This window comes from Haliotis rubra, unplaced genomic scaffold, assembly GCF_003918875.1.
Source record: "Haliotis rubra isolate DU_JTF1 unplaced genomic scaffold, ASM391887v1 Scf133, whole genome shotgun sequence".
Lineage (NCBI taxonomy): Eukaryota > Metazoa > Mollusca > Gastropoda > Lepetellida > Haliotidae > Haliotis > Haliotis rubra.
The window spans coordinates 1,194,059-1,213,574 of NW_025765259.1; the positions used below are offsets into that span (position 1 = coordinate 1,194,059).

General features: G+C 38.4%; 2 protein-coding genes across 2 annotated transcripts in view; one reads left to right on the forward strand and one right to left on the reverse strand.

The window, feature by feature from the left end:
- Positions 1-10,886, reverse strand: LOC124267672 (ropporin-1-like protein). The gene is made up of 6 exons (XM_046702643.1): positions 10,783-10,886; positions 5,812-5,948; positions 4,555-4,678; positions 4,029-4,190; positions 2,650-2,825; positions 1-814 (listed from the first exon to the last, which is right to left on the reverse strand). Exons 2-6 carry the CDS (start codon positions 5,946-5,948, stop codon positions 748-750), a joined length of 666 nt encoding a protein of 221 aa, XP_046558599.1. The 5' UTR covers positions 10,783-10,886; the 3' UTR covers positions 1-747.
- LOC124267705 (HORMA domain-containing protein 1-like) overlaps positions 9,837-19,516 on the forward strand; it is an 18,392-nt gene continuing 8,712 nt past the window's right edge. The window contains exons 1-9 of the mRNA XM_046702688.1: positions 9,837-9,858; positions 11,131-11,176; positions 12,169-12,268; positions 12,822-12,966; positions 17,036-17,136; positions 17,339-17,359; positions 17,563-17,589; positions 17,835-17,899; positions 18,302-18,453. Coding sequence (XP_046558644.1) covers positions 9,837-9,858; positions 11,131-11,176; positions 12,169-12,268; positions 12,822-12,966; positions 17,036-17,136; positions 17,339-17,359; positions 17,563-17,589; positions 17,835-17,899; positions 18,302-18,453 — 679 coding nt within the window. The remainder of the gene's footprint in view (positions 9,859-11,130; positions 11,177-12,168; positions 12,269-12,821; positions 12,967-17,035; positions 17,137-17,338; positions 17,360-17,562; positions 17,590-17,834; positions 17,900-18,301; positions 18,454-19,516) is intronic.

Genomic DNA, 19,516 nt, shown 5'->3' on the forward strand with positions numbered 1-19,516 from the left:
AACTTTGTGAATATTTATTAACAGGTTTCAGACATATACATCTTTCATGAGACAACTATACACAAGATATTCTTACAGCTGTACAAATAAACTAACAAAAATACACAAGAAATGCAACAAGTCTTCATTATAAAATGAAATAATTTGATAAGAACTAGTCAAATTTAAAGTGTTGAGATGACAGTTTTATGTATTTGGCTATACTGGGGTTATTTACTTGTTTTGTTTTCTTGAACATGAAATATGAAAATGAAAATATGAAATGGAAGAGCCCCTGAACAATATGGAAGAGAGATAATACTTGATTTAAAATTCTGTCTGGGATAGAAATAATACCCTAGCACAATCACTGGTGAAAGGCAATGAGAAGATACGAGAAATTCAATACTCAAACCTAATTCAAATACTTCAAAATGAGTATCACATACCAAATGTTTTGCGTTCTACATTTTTGGTTCATAACTAACATTCCTTCCTGACAATACCGTCTCCCTAATGAGCCAGTGTTACAACAGAGATATCACAAACAAGTGGACTGACTCAGTCACTTGCACACAAGCTTTACAAAAATATCATACTGTAAGTTGATTTGCGTGAGCACGAAGGGCTTTGGTAGGTGGAAAGTTGGAGAGTGAGCCTTAGTTTCTTGAATTGAGCTAATTAAACACAAGACAGCAGTAAGGAATACTGAGCAGAGACAGAGAGAAAGATGGCAAATTGGCAGAACATCAAGGATGATGACATTCCTCAAGACAGTTTGGGGCAGTCCGGACTGGTGAAGTTCCTCGGCATCACATAGCCTTCTTGCTTGTCTCTAGAAACATAAACACATGATTCATCAAACTCTCCCACAACAGCCCAGTGCCATTTGATTGAAACTGAGTTGGGAATATATGTATTATTAAAACCTGGCTTCCACAAAAGATATCACTTGGTCAAGCAGTAGGAGGTAGAACTATTGCTGTGCCTTACTTTCCATACCATTGAAAGCTAGTCAGCTTTTACACTCGAAACACTGAATATTGCTGTTTACAAACTGAATAAGTTGGAAGAATGATATTGTATGACAAACAGAATCTCATGTTTGTGTCTTCTGATGTCAGATACATCATGCATCATTTAAACTACTGTACTGTCATGACATCAGAAGATAGTCAATGAGACCCTTTGTATCTCCTCTTAAAAATTATATACTCTTCAAAAAAAGAAATTTGAAATGCTGTTTTGGAGTATGTAATTTTCTGACTAAAATTAATATTTTATACTTATCCTGACTCATGCTAATTATGCTTGTCTCCATCCTCTTGCGAATGATAGTGGAACACTTGAAATCCCCTTTTAAAAAAGCGGACGTAAAAGCACTCACCCAAGAGTAGCGTCCCTTTCCTCCCTTTGGCGCCCAAGGGATTTTAAGTGTTCCACTATCATTCGCAACAGGATGGAGACTAGCATAATTAGCATGAGTCAGGATAAGGAAAAATTTACTTACTGAGTGCATATAACTTATTCAAACATGACATCATTGCTCAGTTACAGTAAAATCATCACTTTATAAATTTCCAAAACATGATTATCCAGAAAGTGGTTGGTAAAACCAAAGAGGGCTACTAAAGAAAGGAAATGCCGAATGCTGTCTTGAGGTATGTTTTGATACACTTGCTGAAGTGCTGTGTGCAGTTCTTGTAGTGTCTGAGGTGGCGGATTACACTGGCCTAAGCGTCGATCAAGAGTACCCCATAGATGTTCAATGGGGGACAAATCCGGTGATCGAGCCAAGGTAACAACTGACATTGTTTTGCTGGAGGAAGACCTGTCAAACACGTGCAAGGTGAGGTCAAGCATTGTCATGCTCCAAAGATCACGTTGATGTAGGGAACTGGTCATCTGGCAAAAAGTCTGGCTTTCCATAGCCAATTGCTGGGAGATTCAGAGCAGTCCATGGATTTGGACTGTTGTGGATGATGCGGCTGTGGTGCTTGAACGAAAATGTCTCAACCGGATGTAGCAATCCTGGGCGGCTGTGGTAACTCCAGGTCGACCTGACCTGGGTTTGTCATTAACACTCCCAGTATTTTTGTATGGGGTCCATAGGTTTGAGATGGTCTGTCTGGACATTCTGACACGCTGGACACATCATGCTGCGATGTCTGTCCTTATAAACGGCCGATTGCGTTGTGTCATTGAGCTTCTGTCAGTCTTTTCATTCTCTTGTCTTCTATAGTGGCTTAAAGCAATGCATGTGGAGTACCATTGATGTGGATTTTTAAAGCCATAGGCTTCAGCTCAGGGTGATACACAATTTCATGATGCTCGTGCATTTCATGTAGGGTGCGTTTTAGAGATTCACTACAGACGTGAGTGTAATGTTACGTTTTTGTTAAACGTTTCTTTTTCTAAACGTTTTGTCGTCAGCAACCATTGCCCCACACGCTGGGATTCAGCATGGATTGGTTTGTGTCAAATATTTTCCTAAAATTCAAATTGTCCTATGTCAAGTTTCTTTTTGAAGAGTATATTTTGATTCAAATAGCACTCACAACTTTCTGAAACACAGACAGTGGGTAGAAAATTAACACTTTAATGTTTTAACCAGTAACCCTTCTTTCCTATGTTTAGTTGATGATGAGGGACATGGAGGTGACAACTTACACTTCATACTGGAGGTGGTTGATAACGTCGTTAATGTGTTGTTGTGAGATCTCCCCATCAATCTGGGCCAGGTAGGTGTACAGGTCCTTAAACAGTGGGAAGGGAATCCTTGCAGGACCACCCTCTGGGTCCGCTGTCAGGATCTCACACACCGTCTTCATGGCACTCATAATGTTCTGAGAACAAGGATGATTTATTGTAGGCGAAAACAAAAGTGAAGAGGAGTATGGCAAGGTACAATATATATTTCAAATGCAACAAAGTAATATTCCACTTTTTGAACATTAGGGTCTGAAATATTTGTTCCTGTCATAAATGTAATCTCATATTAAGATATGAAAGACATGAAACAGAGAAGTTCACTTATAAATACTGTCCTCTTGTCTTTACAAACCTGGTATCAGAGTGAAGACCTGGCTAAAGAAAGATAATCTGAACATGACAAACTGCAAATACTCAGAACATGTTTTTATTGACTGTCTACATTTTGTGTAAACCACAAAGTTGAACATGCCTATTCTAATCACTGGTCAGGTCATGGCCATGTCCCCCTGGTAGGTGGGTGGACGACTTCCAGACAGACAGTGTTGAGCAGACATGGACATACTGGTTTCAGTTCAATCACATGAACACTTCGTACAAATACAACATGCATCACGGAAAGCACTTTGAGAATTTCCTGGCATTCAGAATTCTGACATGTGAATCATTGCATTATAGTGTAGGTTTTTACTCGTTGGAGAAACAGTGTGGGACTTTCGTTCATTGGAGCAAGACAGATTTTACTTTCGTTCTCATTGACCAATATTTGTAGTCTTTATAAGTGTGCTCTGGCTCTAAACATAATTATGTATCACTGCATTATCAAAGTGGGTTTTTTTCCTCATTGGAGTAGGAGGTAAGATTTTGCGTTCGTTGTAGCAACACATTTTAGTTAGATATCTTAGTCCAATATCCATGGTCTCCAAATATCTCTTGGATCAATATTCGGTCCTCAAAGAACTAAAATCTGTACTTGCTCCGATAATTATCCTACATTAGGGTTTATTTATTTAGAATAGTTAAAATTTCATTGTAAGAGAGTCACATGTAGTTCAGCATATTGTTTAGCCACTTATTTTGATAAGAGAGTCACATTTGGTTCCCCATCTATATTCTGAGAAAATTGTGTTTAGTTCCCCTTTATGAGTATATTTGTTATGCGTATTGGGAAGGACAGAAGGTAGACACTTTATCATCACCTTCTACTGCAAAAAAAGACAGATATGGAAGGGAAAAACATAAAATACAGTGTCAGTCAAAACTGAAAGACATTGGTGAAACATCCAAACACTTGCTTACTGGTATCTCACATGACAATGTGCATTTGAAAAAATTACCTCTCCCAGAGCAGATGCTGCCAAGGCAAAGAACTTGTTCCATTCTACCTCTCCACCAAAGCTTCCAATCCTGACAAAGTCATCAAACTGTTCCTTGGGAAGGGCAAGGTCAAGCCACTTTTCCTCAATCACATTCAGGGGCACGGACTTCTTTGGCCCAAGCTGAAGAAGACATTAGTGTCATGAGGTATAGACCTGCCAATTAAATCTGCAGAGCAAATCCTGCCTTCATCAATCAATTTGCTGTTACCATAGTAACTGCTCTCAGTGATGTACAGTGAGGGCTATGACCAAAGTCATGGCAAAAATAATATACATGTACACAACACCCCCTCCCATGTTTGATATTGTGAAGATTGCCCAACTGTACAGACTATAAATAAATACATGGGCCACACTTGGTATGAATTGAAAGGAGCTGAGGGTGCAAACGTAATTAATGAGATCTATTGTGCAGAGAGTCCCAACATGCTGAAGCCATGTTGAAACAAACATAATGTAGAGAGTTACCATCACCCTTCCTCACCTGTCTGTTGAGAACGTGCAGCAATCCTGGCGTGAGGCCTGTATCTGTCTTCTGGGAGGCGATTGGCATCTCCAGCCTCTCCTTCACTGGGGGAGTCTCACCTTTGGACATTGCCCGGAAATACCTGAAAGTAATAGCCGTACACTGTTTAAGGAACGTGTTGAACAGATCTTGATTTGGTTTCAAACTGTTTACCTTACCTATATTGGAAGTTAGAAAAAGTAAGTGAACTCATATTAGTAACTAGTACCCTATGGCTAGCAGCACAGCACTTTGACAAGACCCACAATATTTCTGTAATGACCCACATTACTGAGGACAGGTCAGCCACTGGCCAACCTCTAAGAAAGATTAGAATGAACACTGGGTTTGGGTTGATGTCAAAAGTCAAGTTACTGCTGAGTAACAACTGGAAATGTATCGCCACTGTTCAGGACAGACCCGCACACACACGAGTTGTCAACTGAAACAATGACACTCGACTAGTCCCAGCTGCTTGTAAAGGATATATATGGAACTATTCTTAACATAATCTGAAAGTGACAATCTGGCCTTCTTTCACAATGGGAGGTAACAAATAACTTTGTCTTTTTCTATCATTTAAAGTTATGCTAGACATACATCTTATTCTGGTTAAAACATGCATATTGTTCATGTGTATATTGATGTATATTTCAATCAACTAACCTTTCATGAGAAAAAAGTTTAACTAGGAAGAATGCAAGTTTTCAGAAAGAAATGATATTGTACAGGGGTGGAAATAACTTTAAAAAATTGCTTGTGTACTCCGGTACAGTGGCACATGTAAAATCACTTGCACTGATAATTTTTCCACTATACAGGCCGTTTTCTTGTTGATTTTTTAAATAAACAACATAATTAACATTGGAAAGTCAACTGGACACCGATACAGTGTGATATACAAATTTGCTTGCCCCACAGAAAAAAACACTGGACTCGGACGTCGGGCAATGGGTTATTTCCACCCCTGTTATATTGTAATTATGATTTTCTCCCAATGAGGTTCATATTTGTAATTGTCACACAAAAAAGTAAGTACAAAAGAATTCTAAATAGATTCATTTCTGCACAGAATCTGTCTTTTAATAATAGTTTCACAATTGGGTCTTAACAAAATTGGCATTAAATGAATCAAACATGATTCGTTAAATGATATTTTGACATACTAATATATGATTATTCCTTTCTGAATATGTGCTCCTGGATATGTGCTATGTGGATCCTGGTAATACTCACGCTGCAGACCATGCCAGCACATCCTTGGGCTGTGTTCGGATAGCAGCCTTAGTGAACTGTTTGAGGATGTCAGGCAGCTCGGGAGGAATGTTAATCTGCTGGGAGCAGTAGTAAGGCTCATCTGGATTGGTTGGCATCTGAAACATAGACAGCATATAGGTGGTCTTTCTAAAGATGTGAGTTTATTATGCTGACTGGACAGTTCTGACTGAAACTACATCAACAAAGGAAGCACTTGCTGGAACCTGGGAAGAAATAGGCTGTTAGTAATGTTATGTCCATTTTGACTCAAAACCACCATGAAAACCCACACAAAACCATTGATGCATAAATATGAGGAATGTCTTGTAATTAGTAGTCCAATTGATTTCCCCTTGATGTCTCACCATTTGTTCACAACATGACCTGTCTCATTGCAGTATACCTGTGAAGATCCCGGTTACAATATTGATCTTCAGTAACCCATGCTTGTTGTAAGAGGCGACTAACAGGATCAGGTGGTCAGGCTCACTGACTTGTTTGACACATCTCATCGGTTCCCAAATGCGCATATAAATGCGCATGCTGTTGATCACTGGATTGTCTGGTCCTGACTCGATTATTTACAGACCGCCGCCATATAGCTGGAATAATGCTGAGTGCGGAGTAAAAATAAACTCACTCACTCACTCACTGCAGTGTAATCTATCTTGCATTTCCAGTTGCATTTTTGTGTCTCGTTCATGTCAGTCAGCAGCATAATACAAGCCCTGTCTAAAATGTACCAGGCACCAAGATTGCTCATAAAAGAACAAAGACGTTTGTACAAAAATGAAATAGTAACACTAATTTGAAAATGAGCAATTTAATATTCACAGCTATTTGCAGAACATGGCATGCATTTTCATTGGAAATTTGTGACAGTCTAAGGGATCTTTAAATTTCTCATGAGTTCACTTGAGACATTCTGTTTTTTTGACAACCAACAAAACAAATATTGTCTGCCCAAGGCCAGTAATGATCCAACATAGAAGAGGCCACTGACAAAAACAATGTCTTATTTTCTATAGTCCTCTTTCTGTGAAACTCAAGACAACTGGGGTGCTAATGTATGCCCCAGATATTGGTAAACTATGACCATGATGAAGTTGCAGGTTAGAATTGATTCTCAGCAACCCATGCTTGTCATAACTTGACTAACAGGATCAGGTGGTCAGACTTGTTGACTTCATTTATGGCTACCAACTTATCAATGTCAGTAAGATAAACTAATAAATAGAACCATGATATTCAATCAGAAGAGATTGGTTGGTTGGTTGGTTGGTTTTAACGCCACACTCAGCAATATTCCAGCTATATGGCAGCGGTCTATAAATAATTGAGTCTGGACCAGATAATCCAGTGATCAACATTATGAGCATCGATCTAAGCAATTGACAATCAGAAGAGTACACCCCATTCATTTTCTAACATTTGAATACAAAACGGATGATTAACAGGTAGCCTTAATCAGCATGGCAAGTGAAACAGTGTATTGTCTGTAAGATATCAGGAACTGCCAATTTGAAATGATTTTTTAACCAGGATGAGTGTTAATAATCCATGAGTGGTCACAAGTATTTATTATTATTATTTTCATTATCATATGGATATTCAGTCCATCCCATGTGCATGCTCAAAGCGCTTTTGCTTTTCCCTCGATCATTGGATGTCAATCTCAACGGCACATCATATTTTCAATCTCAACTCCCTGGGGAGCATACAACTTGTGCAGCCACCAGCTGCACCACGTTAATGTGGCTTTCCCATCCTCAAGAGGTACCCATTAACAGCTGGGTGGACTGGGACACATAGTCACAGTACTTTGTCCAAGTTTACTGCATGTTGCTCTACCTGCAACTAGGTGTTCATGTGGCCCCATCTGGTCATTTACCAACAGATTGTGGATTCTTTTAAGCGCATTGTACACTAGGGGTTGTGACAACACTGAAAGAGTCTGCACACATAGTTGGCTCCAAGGCTTTTTACACCCAGCCACAGCCTTAGACAGCTCACCCACCTTGCAACACACACACCCCCACAGTAGTATGACTTTGCAACATAATCATAATTACGAGCATAAACATCAAATTTGGTCACATGAACCTTGGTACCCAGGCAAAATGTGCTGCCAGAGTTATGAAAATGTATTCTTGATGTGATGCCAAATTTCATATGATTGTTAAAATAAATATGCATGTATCAAGAAAAGACGATTACAAACAGGAGCACAATAATTCTAGATAATGATACGTAAAATTTCAACGTATTTACGAAAACAACAAAAATGTGACAATCGACAATCCGTCAAAATATTCGAAAAGGTGTGTAGCCTAGCTCAAATTAAGTTGGAAAATGTTACTGCATACCCCTTAGATTTGACATAAAAGATATTAGTCAATTTTAAGGACAATCATTCGTACTAAACATAGGTAAAATACCTATTCATTTTCCAGTAAATCCCAAATAAACAAAAATATTATTTGAAAGCATGGAATGATCTTGACGAAAGTGTGAAGAAAATCTTAATAATTATATTGCAAATGTTTGTGACTTACCTGGGAATCGATCCACTGTTCTCTATGTGTCTTTGCTTCCGGTCATCTGAGCTTCCGTTGAGTGATCACAGCTGTTTTGTGATTGACGAGAATAGCTGATAGTTTTTTGATGTTATGTTTAGCGATCTTTTAGTGTGACGTCATATGGAACTTTCTTCACAACTGATGTTGTGCGCTTTGAGTTTTGTGAAGGTGTCTGTTGACTTCAGTGTATTTGCTTGTGTGACCTACATTTGTACACGCCTACTTCATTCGCTGTATGATAGCTTCGTGCTTTCATGACTTGTGTGATTGGGCGCATTGTGTGTTCTGGCAGATGTTGCACGAGATTTCAGCCTATATATTGACTTGGAGAGGTAACTCGACTTCTTTCTTGCCTTGAAACTCATAGCATAATATTGCAACCGGTACCATGTCATCCGAAGAAATTTTCCCCTAATTTGCCTCGTTCCATTACACCTTCACGGAAAGCTCCCCAGATCCGCTGTTTGATTTGTTAACATCGGGCGACATCACCCCAGGTCAACATAGACTGAGAGACGATTCAGACGATGACTCACCAATTTTTGCAGGTTACTCCCGACATTACGACTGAAGGACATAATGGAATGACGGCCAGGCCTCCTCTGTAAGTTCCGCTTCCAGCACGGGTTTGTCTCATTTACTAACCCATGAGTTTTGGGGTGAGGTTTCCACAAGTAATTCCGCTTAATTCCCACCCATCCCTCCATCTCCGGTTTCAATTGACACACCTACCGACCCAAGCGCACCATTAAACGACCCGCTCGCTTTGTTGATTCGAACTCATCCAGCCCTTCACCCCCTCGTCCCAGGAAATGCAAGGCCAAAACCCTGCACTTAACTCCCCCAACACAGGCCAAATCCTTCCGATACCCCGCCACTCCCGGCACCATCCTCCTCACTCACTCCTGCTGCACGTAACGAGCCATCAGTGTCTGAACCTGCGGTCAGACCTACCATCCCCATTAACTTGTTTACCTTATGTTCCAACTTACACACTCCTGAGAGCACCATTGAATTTTGTAAACGCTACGGTGTTTTACCAGCACAAGCTCACTGCCCTAACTGTCACCAAGTACTAACACGCACATATGGTATTAACAGAAAGGGTAAGAATGTGGCTTTTAGATTTCAATGTAATAAAAAGGTGTGCAAAAAATCTAACAATAACCAAGTTCCTGCACGGAGGGGTACATGGTTTTCTGGTTCCAATTTGTCTTTGAATAAGACTATTCTCCTCACTTATTGTTTTGCTCATAAGATGAGTTACAGCGACACAATCAGAGAAACCAGTATTGATTGTGATAAGGATGGGAGAGTACTGGAAACATCTAGAGAAACTGTAGCGGACTATTTCATGTACTGTCGGGAGGTATGCTCTTCGGTCGTGGAAAGGAACAGTTCGAACATGATAGGGGGGGTCCTGGCATGACGGTAGAGATTGATGAGAGTAAGTTTGGTAAGCGTAAGTATCATAGGGGTAGAGTAGTCGAGGGCCAGTGGGTTTTGGGTGGAATTTGTAGAGAAAGTAGGGAATTATTTTTGGTGCCCGTGGACAAACGTGACAAACAGACGCTTGAGAGGATCATCACGGACAATGTAGCTCGGGGTAGTCACATTATTACGGACTGTTGGAAGGGTTACGACGGACTAGTTGACCTGGGATATATTCACACCAACGTAAACCATTCGGAAAATCTCAAAGGTATTTCAGCATAATGTTGGTATTTATAATGTTCACGTCTTTGTACTTTGTTTTGCCTTCTGAAATTGTATCATTGTAAATAATTATGTTTTAACCACTTACAGATCCAGTAACAGGTGCATGCACAAATTTGATCGAAAATAGATGGTGGTGCGTGAAGCGGCAGCTCCTGGCCACACATACTCGGCGGGGTGATTTCACGCTTCACCTCGCCGAGTACATGTACCGATGTCAAAGAACCGGAGACATCTTCACGGTTCTTCTGGAGGACATCAGGTTAATGTACCCAGGTCAACATTAATGGTATGTGTAATGATTACACTAATAGTTTTATTTCATGTCATGCTCGTTATATTATATGAATTAGTTGTGAGGAATATGTCATATTGCCGCTTCTTCCTTGCCAGGTGTCATGGCGTCTTCCGTGGGTGAATGATAGTGTTCTATTCCCAGGGGGTGTCAAGTGTGTTACCCAAATTAATTTCCGATTTACCCAATCGTTATTAATGTTTAGCATTTTTTTAATCCTACCACGTCATTTGAATGTTGGTACGGGCATTTTTTCCGCCACATAAAATATTCCATCATTTTCACCAAAAGGCCACCCTTCAAACAATAAACCCTTCCACCTTTCAAATATTACCCAGATATGGCAAAGAATATACTTACGTTGTTTTTCGCGTGATACAAACGTGCACCGTATGTGTAGATCTGAAGTATGACAGCCCGCTTTTTCTTCACCTGTTTTCAACCGTTGTTGATGGCAACCGACTGCGCAGAGAGTTGACGCATTGGAGCACTTCCGGGGCATATATTTTCGATGAAAATGTTATTTGAAAAAGACGTTTGATTCAGTTTAAGGTATCACAGATATTATTTTATAATAACAATTAAGATTAATTTAGTATTATCATTAATAAGGTACACGTTTGAGTGCTGAAGTTGAGTGCTGGTTATCCCCCTTTGTTTACATCACGCGAAGCCCACGTGGGTGTTTGTCGTCTGCTACTCAGTGAGACCCAAGACTTGACATACGAGAGGCATTTTATCTCCGTTTCATCCGGTAATTTACATACATTTAGACCTTCCTTTTTGTCATACATAAGCATAATAGAAAGACCGTTCATATGATCTCGTAATATTTCTCCAAATCAAACCGTAGAATAAAGCCTAAATCTTTCCATCTAAGGACAGTTTGTTGAGAGATTTTGTATTATTGTCGACACTTTTGGTCACGAGATTTCCAGTAAACACTCCCGACTTTAGCAATTTTATAGATCAACTTTCTGTGTTTAACCCTATCAATTAGTCATTTTCAATCCTATTATTAAATGGCCTAGGCTATCATAAAATATGAAAGACAAAATGTCACTGGAAGTATGAACTTTGCATGATATCTGTTAGAAATGGCACAGGTTCTGTTGTACTCAAAACAGTTAAGACATTATAAGGACCAGTAGAAATTTACCATTTCCAATGGTTTTGTAGTGCTTTGATTATAAAAAAACTAGTGGACTAAAATATTAGTTTCTATAACTACAGTTTTGTGTATAAATACAGGCTCAGATTCTTAACATTATGATTATGATATGAGACATAAAGTTACATTTTTCTCCTAAAACTATCAACCACTACGTTGCCTGGACCAAACACAATTAGTGTACCTGTTACATTGATGAGAAAGCTATCACACAACTGTCATTAAGCCTTATCATTCCCGAAGAAGTGATTGTATGAGTTGTTTTTACTGCTGTGAACAGTATTTCAATGTATCCCTGCCTGTCAGTTAATGAGGGAGGACAGATCAAAGAGAGGCAGATCGTAGATATTTAACGCATTGCTGAAATTGAAACCCAAGGGCATGGTGTTTTTAAACCAAGAAACATAACATTGTGAACTTGAATTCAAACATGCTTAGGGGATTGCACAAACAAAGATATATAATGTCTATAATACTGATTGTGTATTTATCGTGTGTAACATTTTGTAACTTGAGTCTTGCATGTGGATTTAGTCAATTCAAACCAAATACTTACTTGAATTACTCTTTTTCAGATTAAGTCACAGCAGATATTTAGCAGGTGATTTAGCTGTAAAGACATTAATTTTCGTGTCAACAGCTCAACTCCTTCGACCTCAAGAAAAGACAGGCACAGTAAGCATTGCACCATCTATATCTGATACAGGCATGCATGTGTGTACACAAAGTTGGGATTCAGTGATATTTTTAACTTGCTGTCTGAAACAACATGGGTATTCCATAAGATGTAGTCATATTATTGCATTTGCCAAGCATAAGCTGGTTTCAATGACAACCAAAGATAAAAATATTTTTTTACTATGAGTGTTTCTATGGCATTTCTTTTTTGGGTGTGCTTTTTCTTTTGCAACTATCAAGTTTATGTTTGGACATTGTCTGAAAAGTTAAATACCATTTAAAATGATACTGTGTGAGCAAATTACCTCACAACATGAGTTAAATCCAGGTAGTTCATAATTATTTCCAGACCAGTTTATTGGGAGAAACCACAAGTTGTTACACATTTTCACTGGCCACAAGGTTGCTGATGTCTTGAAGCCAACACTGAAGTGAATGCTAACAGTCCCTCTTAATTATATTTAGTTAATTTTAAATCTGTATTATTTTAAACTGTTGTATTACTTAGTGTATAGCTCTTTCTTTGATATAGATTTTCTTTATATTGTAGTGGGCTTCAATATTCCCCAATGAACAAGTTACAGAGCAGCAGTCTGCTTTGTTTGTGAAGAAGTTGCTGGCAGTGGCAATTTCCAATGTGACCTATCTGAGGGCAATATTCCCAGAGCATGCCTTTGGAGACAGGTGTTTAGAGGGTAATATACAAAGGGACGTCTTTCCTATAATGTCAAGGAATTAATTTTAACTAATTATACTTAAATACTGTAATCCTATATATTTTCACGGGGGTGCAATTTTCGTGGAAGGTTCACAAAAGACCTATTAGCGCAGTAGTTTTTTCGCGCATTTCAAAGGCCTGAGTGATGGTGTCCATCACAAAGTTTTCACAACCTATAGGCATGCAATGATCAAAGCTAGCCGCCATAATTGAATCGTGTTTACTAAAACAGTCAGAGAGATCTGGGATTATACTTGTGTCAACATTGTGATTTGTGACTGATGTAAGTGAGCTTCGTTCATTTTGTGATTACGAGTAATCAGCTATCAACTGATAACAAACATTTGCTGATGGTGATGGCTATTACTAGTATACTAGTATATGCCTCTATTCCTTTGTATATTGTTTTGATGTTGTTATCTGAGAGAAAAAACATATTGCATGTTGTTCCTACTTGAGTATTTGTCATGACTTGACCATGAATATTTCGCTTGGTATGATTATTGACGCACAATCATTTTGCGCTAAAAGCGCGAAAATTAATCCCATGCGAAAATAACCATGATTACAGTATATTAAAAAACTATTAAATATGTCACATTTATTTATTATGATGCAAGTATATCTGCTGTGAGAGTCATTTATGTAAGGAAGCTCATTAAAATATATCTTTCAATCTGATAGTTATGAGTATGACATTGGATATACTTTTTTTGCTATACTGAACATCATTGAAAACGCACCAGTATAAAATTGTTCATATTTTCATCAAGATGGATTTCAGCATGACAATGATCAATGAATATAACTAACATGAAGTCGAAGGGCATGTCCAGTGGAAAAAATGCTTTAGAAACAAATTCCTGTCCACAGTATGACTCTTAATTCCAAAATGCATCAACATGCAGCCACGCCATGAAAAAAGCGCGAAATTCATTCTGGAATCATACTGACTGTGACATTAAAAGCAAGTGTATGAGAACCCATTCTCACTGCTTCACTAACGATTGTGAAACGAGGACAGAGATGCCGAGGTTAACACCTCACGAAAGAGAACGTGCACTAGGCATGATTCAGGTTGGCACCAGCAGCAGGGATATTGCTCGACAACTTGGACTTGGCCTCTCCACCATCGTTAGGCTTCATAGACGACATCAGTAGACAGGCAGCACCTGTGACCTTCAATGACCTTGGCAACAACGTGTTACGACGCTCCATCAGGATCGCCATATTGACAGTGTCCATATCAGTGATTGAACACTGCCGACTTTCCAGGACTGCTGCACTAGTTCAAGGTTGACGTGGGGGTCATCAGCGCTGACTCCATGCGACGCCGTCTACACGCTACAGGGCTCCATGCTCGACGTCCTTATGTTGGACCAATTCTGACTGACAGACACCGTAATGAGCGTATACAATGGGCTAGCAGGCATTTTCAGTAAAGGTTACAACAATGGCATGGTGTGGTAGTCACTGACAAGTCACGTCTTCATCTACGTAATGCTGACGGACGATTACGTGTTTGGCGTAGACGTGGTGAACGTTATGCTGATGAGTGTGTGGTTCAGACAGACCTTTGGGTGGTGGGAGTGTCATGGTCTGGGGTGGAATAAATTACAATCACAGGACTGCCTTCATGTCTGTCAAGGGAGAGTTAATGCCCTATATTACCGTGAGCAGATTCTTCAGACTCACATCGTATCTGTCTTCAATCACCACCAAGATGTCCATACTTTTCAACAGGACAACGCACGGGCACACACAACAAGACTTTCCATGCAGTATCTGGCCCAGCAACACATCCAGGTTATTCATTGGCCAGCACAGTCACCAGATGTATCCCCCATGGAGCACTTCCGGGGGAACATCCGGGAACTTGAGGCTGCACTACTGCAGAAGTGGAATGCCATCCTCAAGAACTTTATTTCGACACTTATTGACTCAATGAGGAGACGTTGAACTGCATGTGTCAATGCAAATGGTGGTCACACGCAATATTGACTTTTCAATTTGACCCCACGTGTGTTTGATCCTTTCTGACTGTGGAACATTTCAATGAATGAGCGTCTTTTCTGTGTTGTTGTTTTTGTCAGTCGTCCATCTGTTATTATCCACTCAAAAAATATCAATTCCTTACACATGCTTTTAATAATCTGAACTTTCATAAGTGGTGCGCTTTCAATGATGTTACAGTATATTATGGAAAAAGGTACACTGAGTTTTCAAAATGGAGTTATGTCTACTTTGAAGTTCATTGAATCTCTTTTCTTACAACCAGTAAGATAGCAAACTCATGCATTGGACAATGAAACATTGCAGCAGTATAAGTAAAAAGCTGCTTGTTTTCCCAAACGGTACTCCTTGACTGTGAAATAACAATGCATGGGTATAGAAACAGGCTCAAATCTCTTGTAATAATGAATATGTATTTTCTCCAGTTCCTAAATGTCATGACAGAAAGTGCTTCACGATATCTTGCCCATGCTATATATAGTATGACCAGACATTATTGAGAATTTTAGGAATATGTTTAATTGGATTTCTAGTATAAACTACCTTGACCAGCTATCAAGTGCTTGGTTTCATTCAAGAGAGACAACTCCGTTCATCCTTTTTTCATTAGTTTGTGAAGAGTTATCCTCCTTTGTTTACTTGCTAGCAGACGACATTTTCAGTGATCCTCAGTATTGATAATTTAGAGAAGAGGAAGTTGATTTTAGAGTATTATTACAAGGACATCAGATCAGCTAAAGTGATTGCAAGTAGAACAAGCATCCCTTTGTCCACTGTTTATCGTTTTTTGAAAAATATTTCAAATGGATATGGCATTGAGCACCAGGGAGGCACAGGTAGGCCCAGAAAATTGACTGTCGGTGACAGGAGGCGGCTTGGTATTCTTGTTTCTAAAAACAAACGAAGGAGTTTAGAAAACTTAAGGCTAGATATGATTGATAGAAGAACTGTGGCTGTCTGTAAGGAGACAATTAGAACTGAGCTGCATGCAATGGGTTGGCAGAAAAGTCGAGGAATGCCATCACTGATCATGAAACCTGAACAAAAGGAGCGAAGGTTGAACTGGTGCTTACAGCATAGATATTTTAACTGGGACAATGTGATTTTCTCAGATGAAAGTTCTGTGTGGCTGTTTCCTAATACACTGAAATTTTGGACCAAACAAACTGAAAAACCTTTGTATCAGCGCCCAAAGTACAGTCTGAAATTTAACGTGTGGGGAGGCATATCTGTGTTAGGGGCAACGCCCCTCTGTGTATTTTGAAGGGAATATGAACAGTGAGCGGTACACAGATATTCTCGAGGGACATTTACTTCCATCTGCTCACGTGTTCTATGGGAATTTTTGGATTTTCCAGCAGGACAACGACCCAAAACATTGTTCAAAGCATTCATGGGCCTGATTTTGGACCCAAAATATGACATTATTAGATTGGCCAAGCTATAGCCCTGACCTAAATCCAATAGAAATGTTTCGGGACTTATGAAGGAAAGTGTCAATAAGAAAATTCTGACAAATATTGCTGAAATGAAAGAAGAGGTGGTCCGATATTGGGACAGCATGGACCACGACTTTCTAACTTCTTTGATCAGTAGTATGCCCCGCTGCATTGAAGACTGCATTGCTGCCCATGGTGACTTGACAAAGTACTAACTGTTCACCTGTCTTTGTATCTGGAGTTATGTTCTGCTAATATTCACATTTAATACGTGAGTAATGAGTGAACAAAATTAAAAAAATTACAATCTTAAATTCTCAATTATTTCTGGTTGTACTGTAGCACAGAAATATATTGGTATTTGAATCTGCTTTCTTCATCTGAGCCTTCCAAGGAATAGATAAAGTATATATATATCATTGTTGTTCTTGAAAGGTTTTGCAAATGCTCAACCTGACTTTATCTTGTATTAATGTAAATTACAGTTCAACTTCATGTGCCAAATATAGAGATTAAAAAGTACTAGATAATCCTTGGCTATATACATGTACTGATGCTATGTATGTGCTAATCACATCTATTCATCGCTGCTAGATTTGAACCTGAAGATACTGAGAGATGACAGTTCATGTCCTGGAGCATGCCAAGTCATCAAGTGGGTCAAGGGTTGCTTTGATGCTCTGGACAAGAAATATGTGAGTGTAAATAAGTGTGAATGGTCATTTGAAATGGATATTTTACAGGTCTCATTTGCCCCTAGTAATACATTCTTGTTATATGTTTATATAAATATAATGTCTTCCAGCAGAATTGTTTTGTACATATTTAATATCATATCTGTGTTAATAATTGTTCTAGTTTTGAACTACTGAAACAATTCTGTTTTCACCTTTTCAGCTAAGAATGCTTGTGATAGGGGTAAGTAATGAATTTCAGCTTCTGTTATACATAGTCATGAGCGCATCAAGCTTCAGACTCAGCTAGAACACCTCAGAATATATTTATGATCTCGGTATGAAGTTTACGATTCATTATTTTTTCATTTCATTGTTACTGGAATATCATTGACATCCCTATTGCACATATTTGCATCAGATTCACTGATTGTTTGTATGTTGCAGATCTACCTGGACCCAGATAACCCAGAGGTAATTTGCAAAAAAATGTACATGTTGATATAAAGTGGTGTTTAGAACTCGCAAGAATAGTGTTTTGCATTAGCTGAATTTGAAAAAGCAATATAGCCTTTCTGACAATTGGTCATGCACAGAATATTTGGTTCTTGCTTTGTACATGCTGTAAAACATGTCACACAGTTCCTTTTCTAATTTCAGTTTTCTTCAATATCTTTCATGATAGGTATATCACTAGCATGAATTTTGTTTGTTTTCAGACTGTTATAGAGTCATACACCTTCAAGTTTTCCTACTCAGCAGAAGGAGGCATCGATATATACAGGTTGTATCAGCTATATTTCCAATGTTGAAAAAAAATATGAGACAATTTACACAAACAAGTTTATCACAAGGCTTTTAATATCATAATTATTCATTCTGTTAAAGAACACCCAAGTTCAAAAAGTTTTATAGGTTGATCTGTCAAAACTGCTTTCAGTCTGTAACCCTAGCCACTAGTCAAAAGAATGTGTTGTATAAATAGTTGTGACTGGTAGTTCAAACTAATAGCAATTATTAATCAACATTATGAAACTGAGATCAACTGAAAATTGAGCAGGTGGATTTATGTATATCTGTCTTTGTTTTGTTTCAAGTAGTAAAGTGGGAAAGCAGTTAAGCTATGTTTGCATTTGTGTTAAACATACATTAAGTCTGATATCTAACGTATGATGTCATCATTCAGAAACAGCAGAAAAATTTCCAGTGCATACACTGCTGCTGAGACCAGAAAGGCAACAATCCGTCTTTTGCGTACCATTGTTGTACTGACTCAAACACTAAAATCACTTCCTGACGATGTAATGATGACTATGAAACTAGTCTACTATGATGAAGGTAAGACATGAGCTAAAAGTCATTTGATCTTTCTTACAAATACGTAGCGAATGACCCAAGTTGAATAAACTTGCCTAGAGTCAGAATTTCATGTTCAATCATGTTACATTATCCCAAATCCAAAATGTCTGAACAAGATTATTTTCTTTAAAATTGATTATTTGGAAGAATGCCCTTAAAAATACAACTGAAAAAGACTATATATAGGTTCTTGAAAAGTATGCCATTTGACACTGTAACAGTGGTAAGGTTAATTCAGAGAATATATTATGTCACGATGATACCTGATGATAGTCAGGTTACTATGGTGCAGAGTGATAACAGAAGCAAAACAGTTTGTCCTATGCCCCCAAAGATTGAGAGTGGATGCACCTGATTGGTGAAAGATCAATATCAATATGATACCCCTAAAAAGGTTGGGGTTTAACGTAATACCAAGGAATGCTGTCCAACCGAAGACATTTTGGTCAACCAATAACTTGAAAACTGTTGGTTGGACTGTTTTCACTACCTTCTTAGCCTAAAGGAGAAGTGCAGTGCAAATTCTGATTGTGCTGTTTGAATGTTTTCAAGAATTACAACAATTTAAGAATTTGAACTGAAAAGGAAGTTTGTTTAGCCAATAACTTGAAAAGCATTGGTTGAAATGTTCTCAAATTTAGAAAGCAGCTTCCTTGTTTAATGGAGAGATGCAGTGCAAAGTTTAGTTCTGATTTTCTCATTTTCGAAAGAGTTGCATTCATTAACATATTTTGTGACTGATATTTTTGTTCAACCAATAACTTGAACATTTTTTAATGGAATATTTTCAATTTGGTGAGCACCCTCATTATCTATCGGAGATGCAGTGCAAAGTCATATTTTGATAGTTTTGTTTTATGAAGAATATCACAAATCACATATCTTGAACGCAGGGAAAAGTATGTCAAATTTGTTTAACCAATAACTTTAAAAATCAATAATATACCAAAGGTGTAGTGCAAAGTTTTATACAAATCCTGTATTTTTGTCAAAATTTCATCATTATCATTTGTTGTTCAGCCAAAGTTATAGTCCGTTTGGC

Excerpts from the sequence above, each read along its gene's own strand:
- LOC124267672 (XM_046702643.1), bottom strand. The coding sequence starts at position 5,948 with ATGCCAACCAATCCAGATGAGCCTTACTACTGCTCCCAGCAGATTAAC. Across the intron at positions 4,679-5,811 it reads GTGCTGGCATGGTCTGCAGC|GTATTTCCGGGCAATGTCCA; the intron begins GTGAGTATTACC and ends TATTACTTTCAG. Across the intron at positions 4,191-4,554 it reads TGCACGTTCTCAACAGACAG|CTTGGGCCAAAGAAGTCCGT; the intron begins GTGAGGAAGGGT and ends TGTCTTCTTCAG.